The sequence below is a fragment of the Heterodontus francisci genome, chromosome 13, assembly GCF_036365525.1.
Source record: "Heterodontus francisci isolate sHetFra1 chromosome 13, sHetFra1.hap1, whole genome shotgun sequence".
Lineage (NCBI taxonomy): Eukaryota > Metazoa > Chordata > Chondrichthyes > Heterodontiformes > Heterodontidae > Heterodontus > Heterodontus francisci.
In genome coordinates, this window is record NC_090383.1 from 109,842,465 (window position 1) to 109,866,113 (window position 23,649).

At 43.0% G+C, this 23,649-nt stretch overlaps 1 protein-coding gene across 1 annotated transcript in view; it reads left to right on the top strand.

Moving 5' to 3' along the window:
* The first annotated feature begins 17,919 nt into the window (after positions 1-17,919).
* Positions 17,920-23,649, top strand: part of kif28 (kinesin family member 28) — a 67,845-nt gene continuing 62,115 nt past the window's right edge. Inside the window, exons 1-4 of the mRNA XM_068045704.1 lie at positions 17,920-18,457; positions 18,622-18,626; positions 18,738-18,929; positions 22,610-22,816. Of these exons, the coding sequence (XP_067901805.1) occupies positions 17,920-18,457; positions 18,622-18,626; positions 18,738-18,929; positions 22,610-22,816 (942 nt within the window). The remainder of the gene's footprint in view (positions 18,458-18,621; positions 18,627-18,737; positions 18,930-22,609; positions 22,817-23,649) is intronic.

Consider the following 23,649-nt stretch of genomic DNA (forward strand, 5'->3'; position numbering starts at 1 on the left):
GGATGTGGCAGGATTGCAGAGCTTAGATCTGATCCGTTGGTTGTGGGATCGCTTAGCTCTGTCTATTGCATGCTGCTTACGCTTTTTGGCATGCAAGTAGTCCTGGGTGGTGACTTCACCAGGTTGTTAACTCATTCTGAGATATGCCTGGTACTGCTCCTGGCATGACCTCCTACATTCTTCATTGAACCAGGTTTAATCCCCTGGCTTGATATGTGATGCAGAGGGAAAATATGAGCTTTGCTGGATCAGTATTCTGTTAAATTCTGAGCTCTTGAGGAATTGTCACACTTGATAGTTTAATGTTTGGTTTTGTTCTCTGTTGATTCAGATTCCCCTCCCCCACTTCCTCTCCATTTTGGTTGCGGGTTCGATCACCCTGAAACATTAACTCTGTTTCTCTCTCCACAAATGCTTGTATTTTAGTCTTCCCTGCATCTGTTTACAGTATATTTTAAAACTAAATAAAATAACCACATCAGAAATATCCTTGATTATTGTGGGAAGATTCCAACCCCCTTCCATATGGAGGCCCAATGGGTATTATTAATGTGACTGGTCTGATACTTCCTTGATATAAAGGAAGAAGAAGGATTTTGGTTTTTTTGCTAAGCTTTTCCTTTAACTTTATTTCATTTTCATGCACATATGGTTTGGAATTACCATATTAAATGTACCAAGGATGCGCAAGTTTATTTGTAGGTATAAATTCATCTGCAGATCAAAGCTGAGTTTTCAATATTTCCCCCAACAATTGAGCATTTTTTCTGTTATATAGGTGATTGTTAATCAATCATTAAAACTTTACCACTCCCTTTGGCCTTGCCCCATCAACCCTTTTGTTATTTAATCTCTCCTGCCTTCCATTCTATCACACGCCTTCCCTTTTGTTCTTCCCACCCTCTCCCCTTTCACTTGCTTAAAATCTATTACATTTCTAACTTTTCCCAGTTCTGATGAAAGGTCACTGACCTGAAACGTTAACTCTATTTTTCTCTCCATAAATGCTGCCAGACCTGCACATCTGCAGTATTTTGCTTTTGTATTATCAATTTTTTTATTCATTCGTGGGATGTGGGCGTCGCTGACTAGGACAACATTTATTGCCCATCCCTAATTGCCCATGAGAAGGTGGTGGTGAACTGCCTTCTTGAACCGCAGCAGTCCATGTGGGGTAGGTACACCCATCATTGAATCATAGAATGGTTACAACACAGAAGGAGACTATCTGGCCCATCGTGTCTCTGCCAGCTCTCTGCAAGAGATATTCACCTAGTCCCACTCCTTTTCGCTGTAGCCCTGTGCATTTTTTCTCCAAATAATTATCCAATTCTCTTTTGAAAGCCACGATTGAATCTGCCACACTCATAGCTGCATAAAAAGATTTTTCCGTGTCACCCTTCTTCTTTTGAAAATCACCTTAAATTGGTGTCCTCTGGTTCTTGATCCTTCCACCAATGGGAACAGTTTCCCCCTATTTATTCTGTCTGGACCCCTCATGAGTTTGAACACCTCTATCAAATCTCCTCTTACTCTTCTCAAAGGAGGTCAGCCCTAGCTTCTCCAATCTATTCATGTAACTGAAGTCCCTCATCCCTGGGACCATTCTTATAAATCTTTTCTGCACCTTCTCAAATGCCTTCACATCCTTCCTAAAGTGTAGTGCCCAGAATTGGACATAATACTCCAGTTGAGGCTGAACCAGTGTTTTATACAGGTTCATCGTAACTTCATTCCTTTTGTACTCTATGCTCCTATTTATAAAGGTATGCTTTATTAACTGCTTTCTCAACTTGCCTTGCCACCTTCAAAGATTTTTGCACATGTACACCCAGCTCGCTCTGCTCCTGCATCCCCTTTAGAAATGTATCCTTTATTTTACATTGTCTCTCCTCATTCGTCCTGCCAAAAATATATCAGGCTCAATTTTACCAGCCCCTCGTCACCGTGGGTCACAGCGGGGAGGCCCATAAAATTCTGCGGGGAGAGGCCCGCCACATATTAATGGCGGCCGGGGGACTTCGGTGCAGCCCCATGCTGCCTGGCGGCGGGGCCTTCATCTAAATATGCAAATTTAGATCGCACGCCGATTTTACCATCACCAAACACAACTCGCATGCCTTCTGAACTCCATACGAAATTTTGAGGCGAGACCCTGGTATAAAGGGGGGCAGGAATAAAATTTTCTGGTTGGGGGAGTGGGGAAAACAATTTTTATTGGCTGTGGGGATGGTGGGAAGGGGTTGAGGGTCAAAGGGAACAGATTTTGTGGGGGAATGCTCAAGAGACTAATAAAGGTTATTATGGGGGGAGAGGGCAATTAATGTATAAATTACCATTGGGGGTGGGAGATGTGATTTAGAGTTGAAATAACATTTTTATTTTTATTTCTCAGAGATCAGGACCTTTAAATTTTAAAATGTAACTGAAGGGCTTGAAGCCCTCTAAAAATGGCGCCGGCGCCTGCACGGTGGCACCAGACGCTGTTGCCATGGCTACAAAGGCCGCCCCCTCTATGTCATCAGGGGTGACCACTCTGTCCCCTCTATTTAAATCAGCCCCCACGCGTAATATCGCAGGGGCTGTGTGGCGGCACCTCTGGCCGCCAATTTCAAAGCGCGCCACAGCAGGGCACAGCGCACGAATAAAATTCAGCCCACCACTTCATAATTCTCTGCATTAAATTTCATCTACCACTTGTCCGCCCATTCCACCAGCCTGTCTATGTCCTCTTGAAGTTTATCACTATCCTCCTCACAATTCACAGTACTTCCAAATTTTGTGTCATCTGCAATTTTTTTAATTGTGCCCTGCACACCCAAGTCTAGGTCATTAATATAGATCAAGCAAAACACTGACCTCTGGGGTACCCCACTGTGTACCTTCCTCCAACCCAAAAAAAGCCCTTCACCACTACTCTCTGTTTCCTGTCACTCAGCCAACTTCGTATACATGATGCCACAGTCCCTTTTACTCCATGAGCTTTAACGTTGCTGACAAGTCTGTTATGTGGCACGTTATCAAACAGCTTTTGGAAGTCCATGTACACCACATCAACTGTAATACCCTCATCAACCCTTTCTGTTACCTCATCAAAAAACTCAATCAAGTTAGTTAAACACGATTTGCCTTCAACAAATTTTTTTTTTAGAGATACAGCACTGAAACAGGCCCTTCGGCCCACCAAGTCTGCGCCGACCAACAACCACCCATTCATACTAACCCTACAGTAATCCCATATTCCCTACCATCTACCTACACTAGGGGCAATTTACAACGGCCAATTTACCTATCACCTGCAAGTCTTTGGCCGTGGGAGGAAACCGAAGCACCCGGCGAAAACCCACACGGTCACAGGGAGAACTTGCAAACTCCACACATGCAGTACCCAGAATCGAACCCAGGTCGCTGGAGCTGTGAGGCTGTGGTGCTAACCACTGTGCCACCCACAATCCGTGCTGGCTTTTCTTAATTAATCCATGTTTGTCCAAGTGATTGTTAATTTTGTCCCAAAGTATTGTTTCTAAAAGCTTTCACATCACCAAGATTAAACTGAGTAGCCTGTAGTTGCTGGGCTTATCCTTATACCCATTTTGAACAAGGGTGTAACATTTACAATTTCAGCCCTCTGGCACCACCCCTGTATCTAAGGAGGATTGGAAGATTATGGCCAGTGCCCCTGCAATTTCCACCCTTACTCCCCTCAGTATCCTCAGATGCATCTCATCCAGTCCTGGTGACTTATCAACTTTAAGTACTGTCAACTATCTAATACCTCCTCTTTATCAATTTTTAGCCTATTCATTGTCTCAACTACCTCCTCTTTCATTATGACTTGGGCAGTATCTTCCTCCTTGGTAAAGACAGATGCAAAGTACTCATTTAGTATTTCAGCCACGCCTCCTGCCTCCATGCATAAATCCCTTTTTAGGTCCCTAATCAGCCCTATTCTTTTTACCGCCTTTTTACTATTTATATGCTTATAGATTCCCTTTTACGTTTGCTCTCTGTCTCTTCTCATTAAGTAAATGGTTAACTAAATAAAAATAAAATTATACTAAAACCAATATTTTACTATCAGTCATTGTCAAAAGAGGACAATGTTTAAAATATTGGCTTGAGTTCATCCAGTCTTAGAATAACACCACCTCTAAAGACAGTCAGACTAATTTGGAAGTAGGATTGTTTTCAATTGCACTTTATTTCTCTTCATATTAAAATGTATGAGTTGGCTCTAAACTGGGTTGGGAATCCCATACAGCTATTCAGTCACCAGAGATGTTATCTATTCTTTCCTTACGTGATAGATCGGTTTCAAGTTTACTGTTTCATTATGTCCTTTATCCATTTCAAAATGCTTTGTTAAATTCAGCAACTTGCCTCAAACAACCCAAATATCCGACTTACATTTTCTCTTTCCCCCGCCTCACCCTAAACAGATACATGCCAACCAAGCATGGTGACCTATTGAGAGTGGGGGCAGCTTTCAGTATGTAAAATGTCTCCAGAGATACTTCGCTTTTTGATTGTTGGCTAGGCAACAGGTATGCAGGTAACTTCCACCACCATCACACCCAACACAGTTACTGCAATATTGATACCACCAGCTTGACATCCCTCTGTGCACAGTCACCTGTAACAACGCAGCTCACAGAGTAGAAAGTAATGGAGAAGGAGAACCAAGTGAACAGCATTCAAGTTAAAAAGTGACGTCCTGTATTTAATGCTGAAATAAACATCAAGCCCAACCAGGCAGCTAGGATACCACTCATATAATTATTAATTTATCAATTTTTGCTTTTCCCTGGGGAAATGAAAGAAGGATGAAAAATGTCGAGTTCAGACAGTGTGAAAGTGGCAGTCCGTGTTCGACCCTTTAACCAGGTGAGTGAGAGCTATAGGGGTACTCCTTACATTTTTAAAGTGATTAATGAAAAAGAAATTAATGTTCCCATTGGCAGTGATTAAACTAAGGCTGGGTGCATAGTGGTTGTGTATTTTATCTATGTAGGTACTTTCCAGCAGAGGTTAAAGTAGATTCTGTTTTCAAATTCTTCCATGACCTCACCCTCCCTATCTCTAACCATCCAGCCCAATAACCCTCTGAGATCTCTGCGCTCCTCCAATTCTGACCTCTTGCGCATCCTTTTTGAATTGCCCCACCTTTGGTGGCTGTGCTTTCAGTTGCCTAGGCTCTAAGCTCTGGAATTCCCTCCTTAATCTGCTCAGCCTCTCAACCTGTCTCTCCTTCTTTAAGACATTCCTTCAAACTGACCTCTTTTACCAAGCTTTTAGTCTCTATCCTACTATCTCCTTATATGATGATGCCCCTGTGAAACGCTTTAGGACATTTTACTATGATAAAAGAGCTCTATAAATGCTATTGTTATTGTTAAATGCACTGTCATACAGAACCAGCATTAAATTTTAAATGCACATGGTCAGATGAGATCAGTTCATCGGCTAGAACCAAACTGAACTGAACAACATGAAGAACTGCAATTTGATGTTTTTCCCTGATGTAATACCATGTCTGTTAGCTCTTGTATTGGTCCAATTAAAGGCACCACACTATTTAAGTTATTTCTCCTATTTATTTGTTCTTGAATATGAATGTACCAATTGTTTTGTCCCGTAACCCTAAAATAAATTAGTAATGCACTCATTGATCTAGTGAGTGAACCCCTACAGATAAACAGTTATTTTAAATTTGAGAAAGGGAAGCTCTACCGAGATATTGGGCCCGATTTTAACTCCGTGTAAGTGGATGGGTTTTGAATGAATTAAAATCTCACCCATTGTCTCTGACTATTACCCCGACTGGAAAGTACAAGATGGGCCTTTCTTGTGATGATCTCCAGGGTTAAATAGCTCACTAATACTCAATAACACTAAGCTCTCCTGTGGATTGCCCTACACACTCCTTAAGAATAAATCCAGCCAGTTTTTGCTAGTTGCTTTGCAGGCCTCTGAAAGCATCAAAATTTGCAACAGCCCAAAAGAAACATCGATATGCACAAGATTCCAGGTTGGTTTTTGGTTTCACTAAGAATCTTTCTTATGCAAAGTTGCATGCTGAAACATCAAGAACACACACATCTCAGAGAGAACCCTATTCACCAGCCTTTGAGGACAGCTGGAGGGTTTGCCAAGGATGTTACCATACCCAACCACTCCAGCTTTTTGGGAAGTCAATATAAATTCCATCCACACTTATCAACCTACTGTTAGTTAGGGGTAATGCAGTGTGCAATCCCTTCCTTCCCATCCCCACCAGCTGATTAGTTTTTTTAAGCTTTTCACCTAAGCAGCACACTGTTTTTCAAACTTCTAGGTAAACAAGTCCTTGTTAACAGTCTATTGGACCAGGGGCCAACTTAGTATTGTACTCTCTCCAAACACCAAGGATGTCCTTAAATGGGTGTGTTGAGAGCATCAGTCATGGCACTTGCCCAGAGGAGTCTTTTGACCATGCACGATAACAGGTTTTAACCATCAGAAAAACTATGTAGGATGAGTTCTTGTGTAAATGTGAACTCTTTACAGATCCTGCTTGATATGCCCAAGCTGTGCTGCATCATAATCTACCTTCACAGTTGCCTTTGACTGCTCTGAAGAGACTCCCATGTTCAGCTGCTTGCACCTAAAAGCTATACTTCCTTTTGCAGTCACTTTTAAAGGATCTTGCTTAATGGATGAGCATCTACAGGCTGGTTTGTTTATGACTTTGGTTACTGAGGCAATGGGATCATAGAGCATAGTTGAAGACAGATGATGTAACAATCAGCTCCATGATCAGCAATATCCTTCTTGTTGTCGAGCACCCTCACAGAATCACAGAATAATACAGTGCAGAAAAGGCCCTTCGGCCCATCGAGTCTGCACCGATGCATTAAAGACACCTGACCTGTCTACCTAATCCCATTTGCCAGCACTTGGCCCATAGCCTTGAATGTTATGACGTGCCAAGTGCTCATCCAAATACTTTTTAAAGGCTGTGAGGCAATCCGCCTCTACCACCCTCCCAGGCAGGGCATTCCAGACCGTCTCCACCCTCTGGGTAAAAAAGTTCTTCCTCAAATCCCCCTTAAATCTCCCGCCCCTCACCTTAAACTTGTGTCCCCTCGTAACTGACCCTTCAACTAAGAGGAACAGCTGCTCCCTATCCACCCTGCCCATGCCCCTCATAATCTTGTACACCTCGATCAGGTCACCCCTCAGTCTTCTGTGCTCCAGCGAAAACAACCCAAGCCTATCCAACCTCTCTTCATAGCTTAAATATTCCATCCCAGGCAACATCCTGGTGAATCACCTCTGCACCCCCTCCAGTGCAATCACATCCTTCCTATAATGTGGCGACCAGAATTGCACACAGTACTCCTGCTGTGGCCTTACCAAAGTTCTATACAACTCCAACATGACCTCCCTGCTTTTGTAATCTATGCCTCGATTGATAAAGGCAAGTGTCCCATATGCCTTTTTCACCACCCTATTAACCTGCCCTTCTGCCTTCAGAGATCTATGGACAAACACGCCAAGGTCTCTTTGTTCCTCGGAACTTGCCAGTGTCAGGCCATTCATTGAATACTTCCGTGTCACATTACTCCTTCCAAAGTGTATCGCCTCACACTTTTCAGGGTTAAATTCCATCTGCCACTTTTCTGCCCATTTGACCATCCGTCTATATCTTCCTGTAACCCAAGACACTCCACCTCACTGTTAACCACTCGGCCAATCTTTGTGTCATTCGCGAACTTACTGATCCTACCCCCCACATAGTCATCTATGTCATTTATATAAATGACAAACAATAGGGGACCCAGCACGAATCCCTGTGGTACGCCACTGGACACTGGCTTCCAGTCACTAAAACAGCCGTCTGTCATCACTCTTTGTCTCCTACAGCGAAGCCAATTTTGAATCCACCTTATCAAGTTACCCTGTATCCCATGTGCATGTGCACCCTCGCCCAATTACTTGTAATACAGGGGCCAACGGCAATTCTTACTTGGCACTGGTCCCTTTTACAAAGCCAGCTTCTTGACCAAGCCAGTTATCCGCTGGATGAAGGTGCTAATTGAAGGTGGTCCAAAGTTTCCCTGTAATATCAAACAACCTAACTGGAAAGCAAAGAACATGCTAAGGTATTCATACCTGCATGAGTAACTGCTGCCCTGTCTGAACCATGCCAGTGCCACATAATTTGTGAACCCTACAAAGGTAGCAGAGTGCATTACTGCTGCTGGGATTTGTATTACTGTTGAATAGACAAGGCCTGACAATGATTCATAAAGAGCACTGGATAATTGACAAGGGTTGTATCTACACTTGTGAGAGTTTTCTGGCACTCAGCACCATGCAGAGATGTACACTTTAATGCATGTGCCACATGTGCAAGTCTAAACCTCTTTGCTCTTTGAAAGTTAATAGAACACACCCCAGGTTTCAATGCAAGTAGGTTCAGATTTGTGATCAAGGCCATACCCTAACTCTGTTTGAGTCCAGTAATCCCTTCAACATCTTGGTAACCATAGAACCTATGGGATTATTTATTGATTAGTCAACACACTTTCTACAAGGCAAGGACACAATTCCATTCATGAGGTATGAAACAATGGACTTCTTATCACCAAGAAGTTAGCATTGCAGGTGGCAAAAGGAAAAGAAAAGACTTGCATTTATATAGCGCTTTTCACAACCACCAGATGACTCAAAGCGCTTTGCAGCCAATGAAGTACTTTTGGAGTGTAGTCACTGTTGTAATGTAGGAAACGCAGCAGCCAATTTGTACACAGCAAGATCCCACAAACATCAAAGTAAGAATGACCAGATAATCTCTTTTTTGCGATGTTGGTTGAGGGATAAGTATTGGCCAAGACACCGGAGATTACTCCCCTGCTCTTCTTTAAAATAGTGACATGGAATCGTTCATACCCACCCAATCAGGCAGATGGGGGCCTCAGTTTCATGCCTCACCACCAAGACTGCAACACTCCAGTACTGCACTGGAGTGTCAGCGTAGATTTTTGTGCTTAAGCCCTGGAGTGGAACTTGATCCCGGAACCTTGTGCCTCAGCAGGGAGAGTGTCACCAACTGAGCCACAGCCGACACAAAGGCCAACCCTTTGAAAGCAATCTTCACACTTGCCTGAATATGGCAGAAGTGACCAATATAGCATCCACATGAATGATGCATCACAAGTGCTCATGATTAATGACTTTAAGTGTATTGAACCCACAAAGTTTCATTCCCCTATTCAATCTAGATGCAAAACCAAATTTTTCTAGGTACTAATGCCAAATTACTTCATCACAGTGAAGGTGACACCAGGATCTCTACCAGGCTACCTCTCAAGGACATCCAAAATGACCCAGTTGCATCCAAAAGGATCTGGGCACCAGTATCCAACCCAAGGGCTAACCCATCTGCAAACAGTTTCAAAGCATAGTCCATCCACCCAGCAAAAGCAGGGATTTCAGAATGACATGCAGATGAAATTTTTGTTTCTTATAAGCTATTGTTTTCATTGATAAATTTGTCATATCCTTGTTAACTGGTCCATATGGGTTCCCCAAGAAGATGGTATATATTTGATGGAAGGATCTGCCTATTTGTTAGGAACAAGTCCATTTAGTAAGCAGCAGCTTTATTTTTTATTTTTATTTATTTATTTAGAGATACAGCACTGAAACAGGCCCTTCGGCCCACCGAGTCTGTGCCAGCCAACAACCACCCATTTATACTAACCCTACAGTTAGCTTGTTCAAAGCACCTGCCAGTCCTAAGCTTTGATCTGTAAAAAAGAAATCCCTAGTCAACATTTAAAATATTATAAGATGTCACCATTAAAATTACAATTGTAAAAAAAAACAATGGAAACTAATTTTCATTAATGACCACCTGTTCAACATGGTATAACTTTAAACCCCACAGCTGGTCCATCAGGCACTTGCAATCCTGTCAACCTGTTCTCAACATTAGCGACTGTTGTATGATCGCCTTAAGAGTGAGGTCCCTTTAAGATCTCATTATGCTAATGAGCTAAGTACCAGGATGTAGTCATGTGCCTACAAGCCAGGGTCAGTCTGCAACTGTAACACCTAGAGGAAGGTTCTGTAAATAGTTTGCTCGGTACTGTACATACTAGTTCAGCTGTTAATAAACCTGTTAGAGATCTTCAATGAACTGAACTCCACATACCTCATTTATGTTGCATAAGGCAACATAATGAACTCATTACTTGGTGGCATCTGTGGTGAAAAGACAAAGTCTAAATTGAAGACCAAGGGTAAAGCAGCTGCGAAAACGACCCTTCCTACAGCCATTAGAAAGAAAGTGCAAAAGAAATATGGGCCTAAACAGTGGAAAGAAGAAAGGACTTACCTCCAGCTATAGAAGACAGAGCTCAGAACGACAGGCTGCAAGTAAATTCCTGCAATTGGGTGAGTCATTGTGCTAACGCTCAAGGAAACCCCGTTTAAAAAAAAACAAGGAAAACTCAATTCCTCTCTCAGTCTAATCGGGGCGGCGCCATTACAGGAGGCGTCCATTAGCAAAAAGCGCAGGAAACCTTCAAACACAACAGAGCCTCCATTCACACAGCCAAACTTAAAAAAAATTATCATTAAACCACTCGAGCATGAAGAAGAGTCTCCATTCACGCAGCCACAGTAAAAAAAATAAACCATTCGAACGTGAAGAACATAAACAAACTCTAGTTAAAAAAAGCAATTGAACTGCCTATTGAATAGCTATGTAAACAGACAAGCTTAAGTGCTGCAAACAAGATAAACACAGAACACTATCAAACACCTGTTACTCTCCCTCCAAGCAGCTAGTCTAAATAACAGAGAATTTCTTAAAGGGGAAACAGCACAGAGCGACTACAACAAAGTTAAATAAAGACTAGAAAGCAAAAGAACAGTGGAAAGATGGATACCAAATTTCCTAGCATGAACTGGAAGGCCATTGATATCCTATCCAAATTCAAACTTGCTTCACAGACCAAGTGATTGTAGAACCAGAAAAGTATACTGTAAAAATACTGATAGCAGTTGGAAATGAGGGGTTATACAGAATCAATACCTCTGGCTTATCAGACGAGGACCAGAAAGATCCTGCAAATATATGGAAAGTGCTAGAAAATCAGCTCAGATTAAAAGAGAATTTTAGAATTCACCGCCTGGAATTGATGTCCTACAGGCAAAAACCACAAGAATCATTAGATCAGTTCATCAGTAGATGTCATATTAAGGGCAACATATGCAACTTTTCAGACACTGAGCTGTCAGAGCAACTAATGGAGCTGGCGATTGTCTCAACGCCCATTGAAGCATTTCAGAAAGACCTCTTGGGGGAAAAAAAGGTCACAGTATTGAGGCTCTGCATGGGAGGAAATACTAAGTCAATGTAGCTGGACAACAGCATCTGCATGATAACCTGTTGAAAAGAGCAAGCAAGCTGTGTGGCAAGTGCGGTTTGTCCCACTCACCGCAAAGTTGTCCTGCATTTCAAGACCAACGCAAGGCATGCAGTACAAAAGGACACTGGGCCCACCTATGCAAGAAATCTGGCTCCAAAGACACAGCCAGAAGTCACTGTAGGACACAAACAAACAGAAGGCAGGCACAGCAACATGGCAACAGCAGCAAGGAAAGTACCAGAGACCTGCTTAAATGCAAGCCGATACACGAAGTTCACAGCGAAACAGACCTGAGACAAAACTCAGAGAGGAGCAATTCTCAGCCAGAGGATGAGCAGGTGTTTCACATTGGGAACCTGACACATTATGTTGATGAAGTCAAACAACTGGAAGCTTTTGCTACCATTGCATCACGTGCCCAAAGAAAGTTGGCACTCAGGGTTAAGATTGACACCGGAGCTAGTGCAAATATCCTACCAATCTGAATCCTGAAGGATATGTACTGGGGTCATTGGAAATCAATGATACAACTGACAAATGCAAAGTTATCTGCATACAATGGGTCACCCATCCCTTGCGGTGGCACACTAACAATGCAATGCAGCTGTGGCAAGTTGGCATGGAAACCATAAATATTTTACCTGGTAGACATGAGCAGACCAGCAGAGGCAGGACTGCCAGCGTGTAAGGACCTCAACATCATGACTATCCAAGAGGTCACCAAGGGTGAGTCAGAATTGAGTCAGTCTACGACCTACAACAAATGTACCCAAACAGGTTTGACGCCATTGGATACTTCAAAGGCGATGCCGTACTGCACTTCAGAGAGGATGCCCTCCCTGTGTCCAGCCCCCTGATGTCTGAGATTGAGTCACAACCCCTTCTCAGAGATGCCACACCAAGAGAATGAAGACCCAAATTCAGATGGTGAAAGTTCTTTGTCGACAGGCAGCATTTCTTTGCACTCCAGCAACTCAAAAGAAGAGATTGACGTTGTAACCACCGAGAAGCAAAGGCTAGTAGTGGGGAGCATTCCCAAGGAGAAATCTCCAATCATCAGAACCCACTCGCAAACTCTGGCCAGCATCAGACGGTGCAGTCTGGAAACCCAACAACAGCACAACTATTCCTCGCCTTCACTCCTGCTTTCTAGAATACCACAAGCACCACAACCGAGCCAGAATGGACAGCTACCTCCATGCAGCCAAGTACTCATCCCCCAACAAGTCCTCGACCTTGAGCCCCAAGCCTTCAGATGCAGAGGATGAGGAGAGGCGAAGGACACACAATGCCCTGAAGAGGCAGAGGAGGAATGAGTTGAAGCATTGACTATTGGCTCTTCGCGATGAGGTGCTGGAACTTTCCAAGAATGACAAGGCCTCAAAAGTGGTCATCTTGAGAAAAGCAACAGAGTATGTTAGCAGCCTGAAAAGCAGAGCAACAGAAACTGAACGCAGAGAGGGAGAAACTTCAGAAAGAACTGCAACAGCTGAGACACAAACTCCCCGAGCAAGAGTTGTCAAACCATCAAAACAATCCTTGGACTTTTAAGCCTCTGCACTTGTACATTTCACAATTCCTTTCCTTGTATCTGTAAATTTTATAATCTATATCCCATATGGCTAGTTTTGATGTTATCTAACTCTTGTGTGTTTTTACTTACAGCGTATGAGACTTGACTTTGGAAAGAAAGGGGATGTTGTATGATTGCCGTAAGAGTGATATTCCTTTAAGACCTCAGTATGCTAATGAGCCAAGTACCAGGATGTAGTCATGTGACTACAAGCCAAGGTCACTCCACAACAGTAACACCTAGTGGGAGGTTCTGTAAACATTTTGCTCTGTACTGTTCAGCTGTTAATAAACAGATACGTGGTAGGGGAATTGAGGGAAGGTGGGGATGGGGTAGGAATATAGGATTAATGTAGGATTAGTATAAATGGGTGGTTGATGGTCGGTACAGACTCGGTGGGCCGAAGGGCCTGTTTCAGTGCTGTATCTCTAAATAAAATAAATAAACCCGTTAGAGATCTTCAATGGACTGGACTCCACGTACCTCATTTATGTTGCATTTTACAACATAAAGAACTCATTACAGCGAACAAAGGAAAATGTAAAGGTGTCTTAATTGGGTGAGAAACAGCAACTGAGGTACATGAAGAAAGAACTACCATTTTCACCCAGTTAACTGACTGATGTAATCCCGTTCACATTAGCTCCAGTATTGGTGATAACCAAGGTCCCATCTGCCCCCTCAGGTGGATGTAAAAGATCGCGTGGCACTATTTTGAAGAAGAGCAGGAGAGTTCTTCCCAGCGTCCTAGCCAATATTTATCCATCAACCAACATCACAAAATAGATGATCTGCTCATTATCACATTTCTGCTTTTGGGACCTTCCTGGTTGCAAATTGACTGCCCTGTTTCCTACAACAGTGACTACACTTCAAAATTGCCTCATTTGCTATAAAGCGCTTTGGGATGTCCTGAGCTTGTGATAGGCACTATATAAAGACAAGTTCTTCCTATTCTTTCCAATAAAAGGTACTGCACTACTTAAATTATTTCACCTATATAGGTTATTTGTCAGTGAATGGCATTATTGTGGTTCTTTTGTCCTGTGTGCTATTAATTTTCTCAAGCCTTGCTGTTTTAATGTACTTTAGAACATAGAACATAGAACATAGAACAGTACAGGCCCTTCGGCCCATGATGTTGTGCCGAACCTTTAACCTACTCTAAGATCAAACTAACTACCTACCCTTAATTCTACTATCATCCATGTACCTATCCAAGAGTTGCTTAAATGTCCCTAATGTATCTGCTTCTACTACCACCGCTGGCAGCGCATTCCACGCACCCACCACTCTCTGTGTAAAGAACCTACCTCTGACATCTCCCCGAAACCTTCCTCCAATCACCTTAAAATTATGCCCCCTGGTGACAGCCCTTTCCACCCTGGGAAAAAGTCTCTGACTATCCACTCTATCTATGCCTCTCATCATCTTGTACCCCTCTATCAAGTCACCTCTCATCCTTCTTCGCTCCAATGAGAAAAGCCCTAGCTCCCTCAATCTTTCTTCGTAGGACATGCCCTCCAGTCCAGGCAGCATCCTGGTAAATCTCCTCTGCACCCTCTACTTTGTTTTCTCACTCTGTCTTTTGGGCTCTTGTGCACAGTATGTTCGTGAAGTTCTCCACTATCACAAAGCCTGCCAATAGTTACTGCCTATGCTAGCTTCTCCTCAGGTTATGGCACATTGGACCTTCACTGGTGACATTATGGAATACCTTCTGTTGTGCTTTTGATTTCTCAATACAAATGTACCAACAATCTGAGGCTGAATGGTAAGTTGAATGAAGGGTTCTTTTATTACAAAATAACAGATTTACAGGACAGCTCTGAAATACATGTGCTTAGTGTTGACTAATACTACTCCAACTGCTGTATCACGTGTTGCCTTACGTCACTTCCTGTGATGATGTATGTTAGACTATTTACATATTCAACAGTTAAAGCAATATCACAACAGCCCCCTTTCCTTAAATGGAAGTTTCATAAATTATAAATGAAATAAAATAGTTGTGAACAATATTTACACATGTATTCACTCTCATGTTCATTAATCAAGTGCTTCTGAAACATACAGATGGTCTGCTGACTCAACCTGATCTTGTAACTGTGAAACTTTGTTGAGACGTGGAATAGTCAATTCTTTTCTCTTGACTTGTAGGTTTGGATTGACAATTATCTTTGACTTGAGTGTGGCATGTGTCATTTTTCTGATCTACAGTCTTAGGACCCGAATTTGAACGTGTTCCCGAAGCTATAGGAGTGTCAGGCCTGATATTGCTAGATAACTCTCTCAGCTGACATCTGTTCCTTCTCAATGCCGCTCCATTTGGAGTGGTAACTTCATATGACTGTGGCTCGTTACAGATCTTCGACACTTCCGCAGGGAACCATGTCTTTTCTTGCGGATGGATCACTCTGACCTTTTGTCCAATCTGTAGAGGAGGTAATTCCACACCTGCATCCGCGACTTCCATTTTTTCTTGTCTTGCTAGTAGTTTGTCTTGAATTGACAATGATCTCATTAAGTGATGACTCAAAAGAGTTGATCTAATTTGCCTTCCAAACATGATCTCTGCTGGGAATGGTAACCCTGTGTCAATGGGTGTTGCACATAAGTGCAACATTGCAACTTGGAGATCTTGGCTAGTTTCTCTGCATTTCAGAAGTTTATTGTACACACTCCATCCTCTCCACCAGGCCATTTGATCTTGGGTAATGTGGGGATGATGTAACATGATTTACAGCCCACTTTTCATACATGTATCTTGAATAGCTTGCTGGTAGATTGTGGATTATTATCCCATACTATCTCCTCAGGGGAACCAAACAAACTAAACATTAAGCTCATCATATTGACTACTGACGCACTTGATGTATCCCTCAATTGGAACTTGGAGAAGTAGTTGGTGTTGAATAGAAAATCATCGTCTTTGACAATAAAAGTGGTTTTCTTGACCATGGATGTGATGGAACATTGTGACTTTTCATGCCCATGTGGCCTTGGTGCAATTGTTTAAGGATATCTTTACGCAGCTTTGTTGGGATTATCACTTGTCTTCCTTTAAAAATAAGGCCACTGGATATTCCTAGCTCATCATGCTTTGGCCAAAAGGTTCTGAGATATGTGGGTACCTCTTGCAACGCGTCAGGCCATCCAGTGATAAGTTGCCATAATGCCTTTAGAACAGGATTTTTTGAAGTCTCTTCGAGGAGCTTTTCACATTTCCTCTGCCCAAAGGCAGGTCGATATTGTATATGTCTTCCAGCTCTATATCGATTTCATCAACTTGGACATTTGGCAGGATGTCTTCTCTTTTCTTGGTGTTAGGTAATCTGCTCAGTGTGTCAGACGTAACCATGAGGTTTCCAGGTTTATATCAAACCTCACAGTCGTACCCTTGTAGTCAAGGTGGCGTGCTGGTGAGTGGTTTTTGCCAGCGGCCTGTGATGTCTCAACAACAAAGAGGTACGTATGAAATCTGGTAATACCAAATACTAGTGCTAATGTTTCCTGTTCTATATTTGAGTCATTCGCCTGAGTGGGTGACAAACTTTTGGAACCAAATGCAATTGGTCTACCTTCTTGTAATAAGTATGCTCCAAGACCGTTTTGCAAAGCACCATCTCAAGCGGAGTTTCTTTCCTCGGGACATAATACTACAAACACACTTCTGTAGAAAGAGACTGTTTCAGTGAATTGAATGTGTACCTGATGATCTTGGTGCCACAAGAATTATGCATCCTTCTTGAGAAGCTCACGAAGTGATGATGCTTTCTCTGAAAAATTCGAGATGTATGGCACAAGAAAATTAAGCAAACCCAAACAAGTCTGTAGATCTTCCTTGTCTTGAGGAGTCAGCATAGGTTGTATATCCTCAACCTTACTTGGACCTGGTCTTATTCCTGTATCCGGGTAGATTGAGCCAAAAAATTTGATGTGGCTGACAATAGTACATTTTTTGCGAATAATCACGAGACCTTCTCGCCTGGCTGTTTCCATTAAGATGTAAAGATTCCCATCATGCTCTTCTTTAGTACTTCCCCTGACTGCTGTTGTGTGATTGCCTTTAAGAGTGATGTCCCTTTAAGATCTTAGTATGCTGATGATTTAAGTGCCGGGACGTAAACATGTGACTCAGAGCCAGAGTCACACTGTTGCTGTAACACCCAGAGTAAGGTTCTGTAAATAGATAGCTCTGTACTGTATATAATAGCTGTTTAATAAACCTGTTTGAGATCTTCAACAACTTGGACTCTATGCATCTCATTTATTTGCTGCATGCCTTGCTCTGTCGCGGTGTTTCGGCTACCTCTCTGTAGCTGCTCCAAACGCTTGTTTTCCACGCCTGCTTGCAGCTGCTTGTACTTCCTCTATTCCTTAAGGAGACTTTCGATGTCGCATCCTTTTTCTTCATCCAATAGGTATTTATGAAACGCCTCTATTGGGGTTGACGCAATCACAAACTCCATTATCCTTTCGGACAATTCTACATCTGAAAAATCACAGACTTTCCCTTTCTCACGGCACCTGTTTACAAATTGATCGATGGTTTCCTTACTCTGTTACATGTACGTCATCAGTTCCAATCAATGGATCCTGAAATTAACTTTGACCTTCAGTTGGTCTTCTAACATTGTTCACAGTTTTGATGGGTCCTTCTAGTCTGCTTCTGACAATCCAGAAGTATTGATCCAATGGAGTTCTTTGTTGCCAATCGCAATTTTTATCTTAATCACTTGCTTGTCAAGCTCTGTTACAGCAAGATCTAAAAAGCACAATTCCATGTGCTATTTGAAGAGTTGGAACTCGTGAAGGAGATCTTGAAGCTTCCAGTTCATTGCTGGATATTTCGTGCTTGCAGCTACAGCTCTCCCCTTTAATTGCTTTCTTTTTTCAAAAGCTTTCCTTAAAGGAAAAACAATGCAGGTCTGCTGCGCCAACAGCGTTGGACTTCGACCATGCCCTGAGCTCTATGGCTACAGCACAGGCTTTCAGCCTGCAATTGGGGACACTCCGCACAGAAAGCACTTTTGGCGGGAAAATCAGAACGCACAATGGCAGTGCGGTACTGCAGCCCTGACTCAAACTGACTCTCTTTCCATTTTGCGAGCCCAATTCTACCCGTTTGCTGCCTTTTCTGCTGGCTACCATTTGAACAAACCATCCCCTTCGTCTACTCACACTTTCCCGGAGTATCAGTTTTTGAGGATGGTCATCAAATCTGACCTTGTCGCACTGCCGCTTCCTCCAAAGATCTGTAGTGTTGTCCCAAGCTTTATGGCTTTCCACAGGAGAAACTGTCATCCCCAATGTCACGCTGGTGATTTCTGTCCCGTGTCGAGCACTGCTGCTAGCAGGCTCAGCACATCTGCATCACTGCTACTCTGTTGTGTTCCGCTGCCACCATATTGTTTTATTGATTTCTCAACAGAAAAGTACCAAACAATCAGGCTGAATGGTAAGTTGAATGAAGGGTTCTTTAATACAAAATAACAGACTTACAGGAGAGCTCTGAAATGCACGTGTTTACTGTTGACTAACACTACTCCAACTGCTGTATCACGTGTTGCCTTACAAGACTTCCTGTGATGATGTATGTTAAACTATTTGCATATTCAACAGTTAAAGCAATATCACATCTTCTATCTATGTAGAGAATAATCTTTAATCTGTGTGACCTGATTAACAAGTTTTAACATAGCATCACCCCATATACCTTTCATTGTTCATTTTAACAGACGGAAAAGGATGCAGGAAGCCGTTGCATTATGTCCATGGTTTTAAACAGCATCACAGTTTGCGATCCCAGAAATCAGAACAACACGAAAACCTTTACATTTGACCTGTCCTACTGGTCACACAGTGCGTTTATTAAAAACAAAGAGGGAATTCTTATTCCAGATGGACCTACTAGCAGATTCGCAGACCAGGTAAGATTGTACCACTGATTTCTGGAAGAACTGGACATTTATTATACAGACTAATGCTGACTTTATTTAAAGCACATAGAGCATGGAGTCATAGAGTTATACAGCACAGAAACAGGCCCTTCGGCCCATCTTGTCCATGCCAGCCATCAAGCACCTATCTATTCTAATCCCATTTTCCAGCACTTGGCCGATAGCCTTGTATGCTATGGCATTTCAAGTGCTCATCTAAATACTTCTTAAATGTTGTGAGGGTTCCTGCCTCCACCACCCCGTCAGGAAGTGTGTTCCAGATTCCAACCACCCTCTGGGTGAAATTATTTTCCTCAAATCCCCTCTAAACCTCCTGCCCCTTACCTTAAATCTATGCCCCCTGGTTATTGACACCTCTGCTAAGAGAAAAAGCTTCTTCCTATCTACCCTAGCAATGTCCCTCATAATTTTGTATACCTCAGTCAGGTCCCTCCTCAGCCTTCTCTGCTCTAAGGAAAACAACCCTAGCCTATCCAGTCTCTCTTCACAGCTGAAATGCTCCAGCCCAGGCAACATCCTCTGCACCCTCTCCAGTGCAATCACATCCTTCCGATAGTGTGGTGCCCAGAACTGTACACAGTACTCCAGCTGTGGCCTAACTAGTGTTTTATACAATTCCATCATAACCTCCCTGCTCTTATATTCTATGCCTCGGCTAATAAAGCCAAGTATCCCATATGCCTTCCTAACCATCTTATCTACCTGTGCTGCTGCCTTCAGTGATCTATGGACAAGTACACCAAGGTCCCTCTGACCCTCTGTACTTCCTAGGGTCCTACCATCCACTGTATATTCCCTTGCCTTGTTAGTGCTCCCAAAATGCATCACCTCACATTTCTCAGGATTAAATTCCATTTGCCATTGCTCTGCCCATCTTACCAGCCCATCTATATCGCCCTGTAACCTAAGGCTTTCCTCCTCACTATTTACGACACCACCAATTTTCGTGTCATCTGCGAACTTACTGATCATACCTCCTATATTCACATCTAAAACATTAATGTACGCTACAAACAGCAAGGGTCCCAGCACCGATCCCTGCGGTACACCACTGGTCACAGGCTTCCAATCACAAAACCCTCGACCATCAACCTCTGTCTCCTGCCACTAAGCCAATTTTGGATCCAATTTGCCAAAGTGCCCTGGATGCCATGGGCTCTTACCTTTTTAACCAATCTCCCATGTGGGACCTTATCAAAAGCCTTACTGAAGTCCATGTAGACTACATCAACTGTTTTTTCCAATAGTTTCCCTACCACTGACGTTAGACTCACGGACCTGTAATTACCTGGTTTATCCCTACTACCCTTCTTGAATAATGGCACCACATTCGCTGTCCTCCAGTCCTCTGGCACCTCTCCTGTGGCCTGAGAGGATCTGAAAATTTGTGTCAGAGCCCCTGCTATCTCCTCCCTTTCCTCACATGACAGTCTGGGATACATCTCATCTGGGCCTGGGGATTTATCCACTTTTAAGCCCAAATGATCTAGGCAGGCTCTCCAGTTCAGTACTGAGAGAGTTTTGCATTGCTGCAGGTGCCATACACAGATGCAGCATAGGAACAACAGTAAAAAATAATTTCAAGTGATGGTATGTTACATTTAATCGCGATAGATTTGGGACTCAGTTAACCTGTAGGAAATTCTATAACATATTTCTCTTCAGATTAACTTGTTAAGCTGAATTGTTTTTCTTTTCCTCTATTGACCTTGCTAGAATAGGACACAAATATATAATTTAAATATGAAATATGATAGTCTAATAAGTTGCGGTTCTCTCTTCACTTGTGAAACCTGTCATTCCCAAAATTACAACCGTTGTATTAAAGATGATCTGGATCCTTTATCTATGTAAGGACATAAGCCTTGTTGTCTGAATTATTTTTTGAAGGGGACATATCTCTCTTTCAAGTTACATTTCTTTTCTCTATTCTCCCCAGTCAATTCACCATCACCAAGAACACCTTTAGGGGCTAGGCTGAATGAGGCATTAATGGTTTATGCCGGGGGTCCTGTCCCAGGCCCGTTCTGATAATGTGGAACGCCACAAGGCTGAACTTTGAAGCTTTCCTGATGGTTCAATGAGCAAAAGTGGTGCCCAATGTAGTACTGGAGCTCTCATAGATCAGAGCATTTTTCTAAATGGCCAGGAGTAGGAACTATGGATGAGCAGGGAGTCCAAGTACAGAAATCATGAAAATCTAGTGGGCAAGTACAAAAAACTATTTAAAAGGCTAACTGAATGTTGACCTTTATCTCAAGAGGTCTGGAATACAAAGGGCTGGGAGTTATGTTACAGCTGGACAGAGCTCTGCTTAGACCCCACCTGGAGGACTGCAATCAGTTCTGGGAACCAGACCTCAGGAAGGATATACAGGCCGTGGAGTGGGGGCAGTGCAGATTCACCAGAATGATAGTGGGGCTTAAAAAGGTTAAATTATGAGGAGAGATATCATAGACTAGGATATTTCCTTGACTATAGATTATTAATGGGTGATCTAATTGAGGTGTTTAAAATGATTAAAGGATGCAATAGGGTAAATTGAGAGAAACTATCTCCTCCAGTGGGAGAATTCAGAACGAGGTGCCATTAGTTTAATATGAAGGCCATTCAGGGGTGATATCAGGAAGCACTTCTTCACACAAAGGATAGTGGAAATGTGGAACTCTCTGCCCCAAAAAACTGTTGAAGCTGGGAGAAATTGAAAATTTCAAAACGGAGATTTTTGTTAGCCAAGTGTATTATGAGTTACGGAACCAAGGCAAGTGGATGGAGTTAATTCGGGAGGGAATTCCATTAACATTACGGGGCTGGATTTTCTTCTCCCACCACCCAGAGTGGTGGCGGGTGAAAAGAATGGCTACCCAGGATAATGAGCCAATTGGGCCACCCCACCCCCCCCCCACCCAATCACATGGAGGGGGCGGGCTCTCCGACAGCGGTCTTGGCGTCAGCTGCTTGTGCGCAGGTGCTGGCGCCATTTTTAAAGGGCAGGCAGCCCTGCCGGGTCATTTAAACTTTTAAAGGGCTTTGGCCTCCCCACAGTGTACCACCGATAAATCTATCGCCCCCTTCCCCCCCCCCCCCCCCCCCGCCCCCGCCAATAACAATTAAATTCAGCATTTGCTCTCTCCTCCCCACAACACTTACCTTCGACACTTGACCTTCTCCCCTCCAATCCAGTCAAAGAGCAGAGGTGTCCCCTTCCCACCCTCCCCTACACTAGTAATTGCAATAGAACCTGTTCGCTCACCCCAACTGCACTAAAAATCAGGTGGCGCCTGCTTTCCCTGGACAGTAAAGTAAAGGCGCATGAGTGCCAGCCGCTGCTCGGAAGATCGTGGCCCAAGGGTAAGATTGCTGTTGATTTTATAAAAAATTTTCATTTAATTAATTTAAATATGTTAATCCAGGGGGAGGTCGCTATGGAGCCTCACTGTCCCCAGGAATATCGGGCCTGGCACTCCCGGCGTCTGGCTCCATGGCGGGCCGCTGCCGGAACATTCTTCCAGCACCCCTCCCCCCACCATGAGCCCGACATCAGGAGCTCAGTAAAATCCCAGCCATAGAGTCAGTTTTCACAGGAAAGAAAGGGAAAAAATGGAGAGGAAAGAAAAACACTGAATTTTGTTTAAACTCTGTTTTCTTAGAGAAGGGTGTTTGATGATCTTGGCCAAGAAATGCTGAACAATGCGTGGAAAGGATATAACGCTACACTGTTAGCCTATGGTCAGACCGGCTCAGGAAAGAGCTACTCTATGGTCGGTTATGGTCCGGACAGAGGGATCATCCCATTAACTTGTGAAGAGTTGTTCAAAGCAATTAAACAAAATCAGGAGCATGAGAAACAGTATCAGGTAAGAGTTAGCTACTGTCAAGTGAAATATTTGGAGGGATAATGGGTATTGGGGTTAAGTAAGTATTTAGGATCAATGAGTACATGGTGAAATCCAATAGCTTTGAGATAGACAGTGGGTGTTATGGAGACCAGTAGCAGGTACTGGTGCGTAATGTGTGTGGGAATATTGATGAATGCTATAGTGTATAGTGTAAGCTTTAGCCTGGAATTCCTAAAAGATGCTTAATTAGGTATTACACATTATTACAGATGGCTTACAAGTTCGTTTTCTAGCTGCTTTTACAAATCATTAACCATTTCACAGCAATAGCAAAGGAAATGCAGCTGACTGTTGAAGGGTAACTGTGTAGAAACATCATGCATTAATCAACCAGCCGAGGCCCTTCAAGGATGCCTCTCTCTAGAATTTCTAAATTGGAAGAGGCGAACTGAAATGAGATGAGAGGGGATCTAGCGAGGGTTAAATGGAACCAAAGATTGACAGCAATGGGTGATCTTTGAGGAGGAGATGTTTCAGGTACAGGCTAGGTACATTCTAACAAGGGTGAAACGTAAGGGAAACAAAGCCAGGGCTCCTTGGATAATGAAAGAGATATAGAATATGATGAAATAAAAGACAGTGGTTGTTGCATGTCAGGTGAATTCTTCAAGCGAGAACCAGGCCAAATACAATAAGTTGAGAGGGGAAGTGAATAAGACTGACAAAGAAAGAAGTTGAGAATAGAAAACTAATATAAAAGGGAACCCAAAAATCTCCAACCGGCATGTAAATAGTAAGACTTGGGGTGGGGCCTATTAGGAATAAAAAGGGTGATATATGCTTAGGGCAAG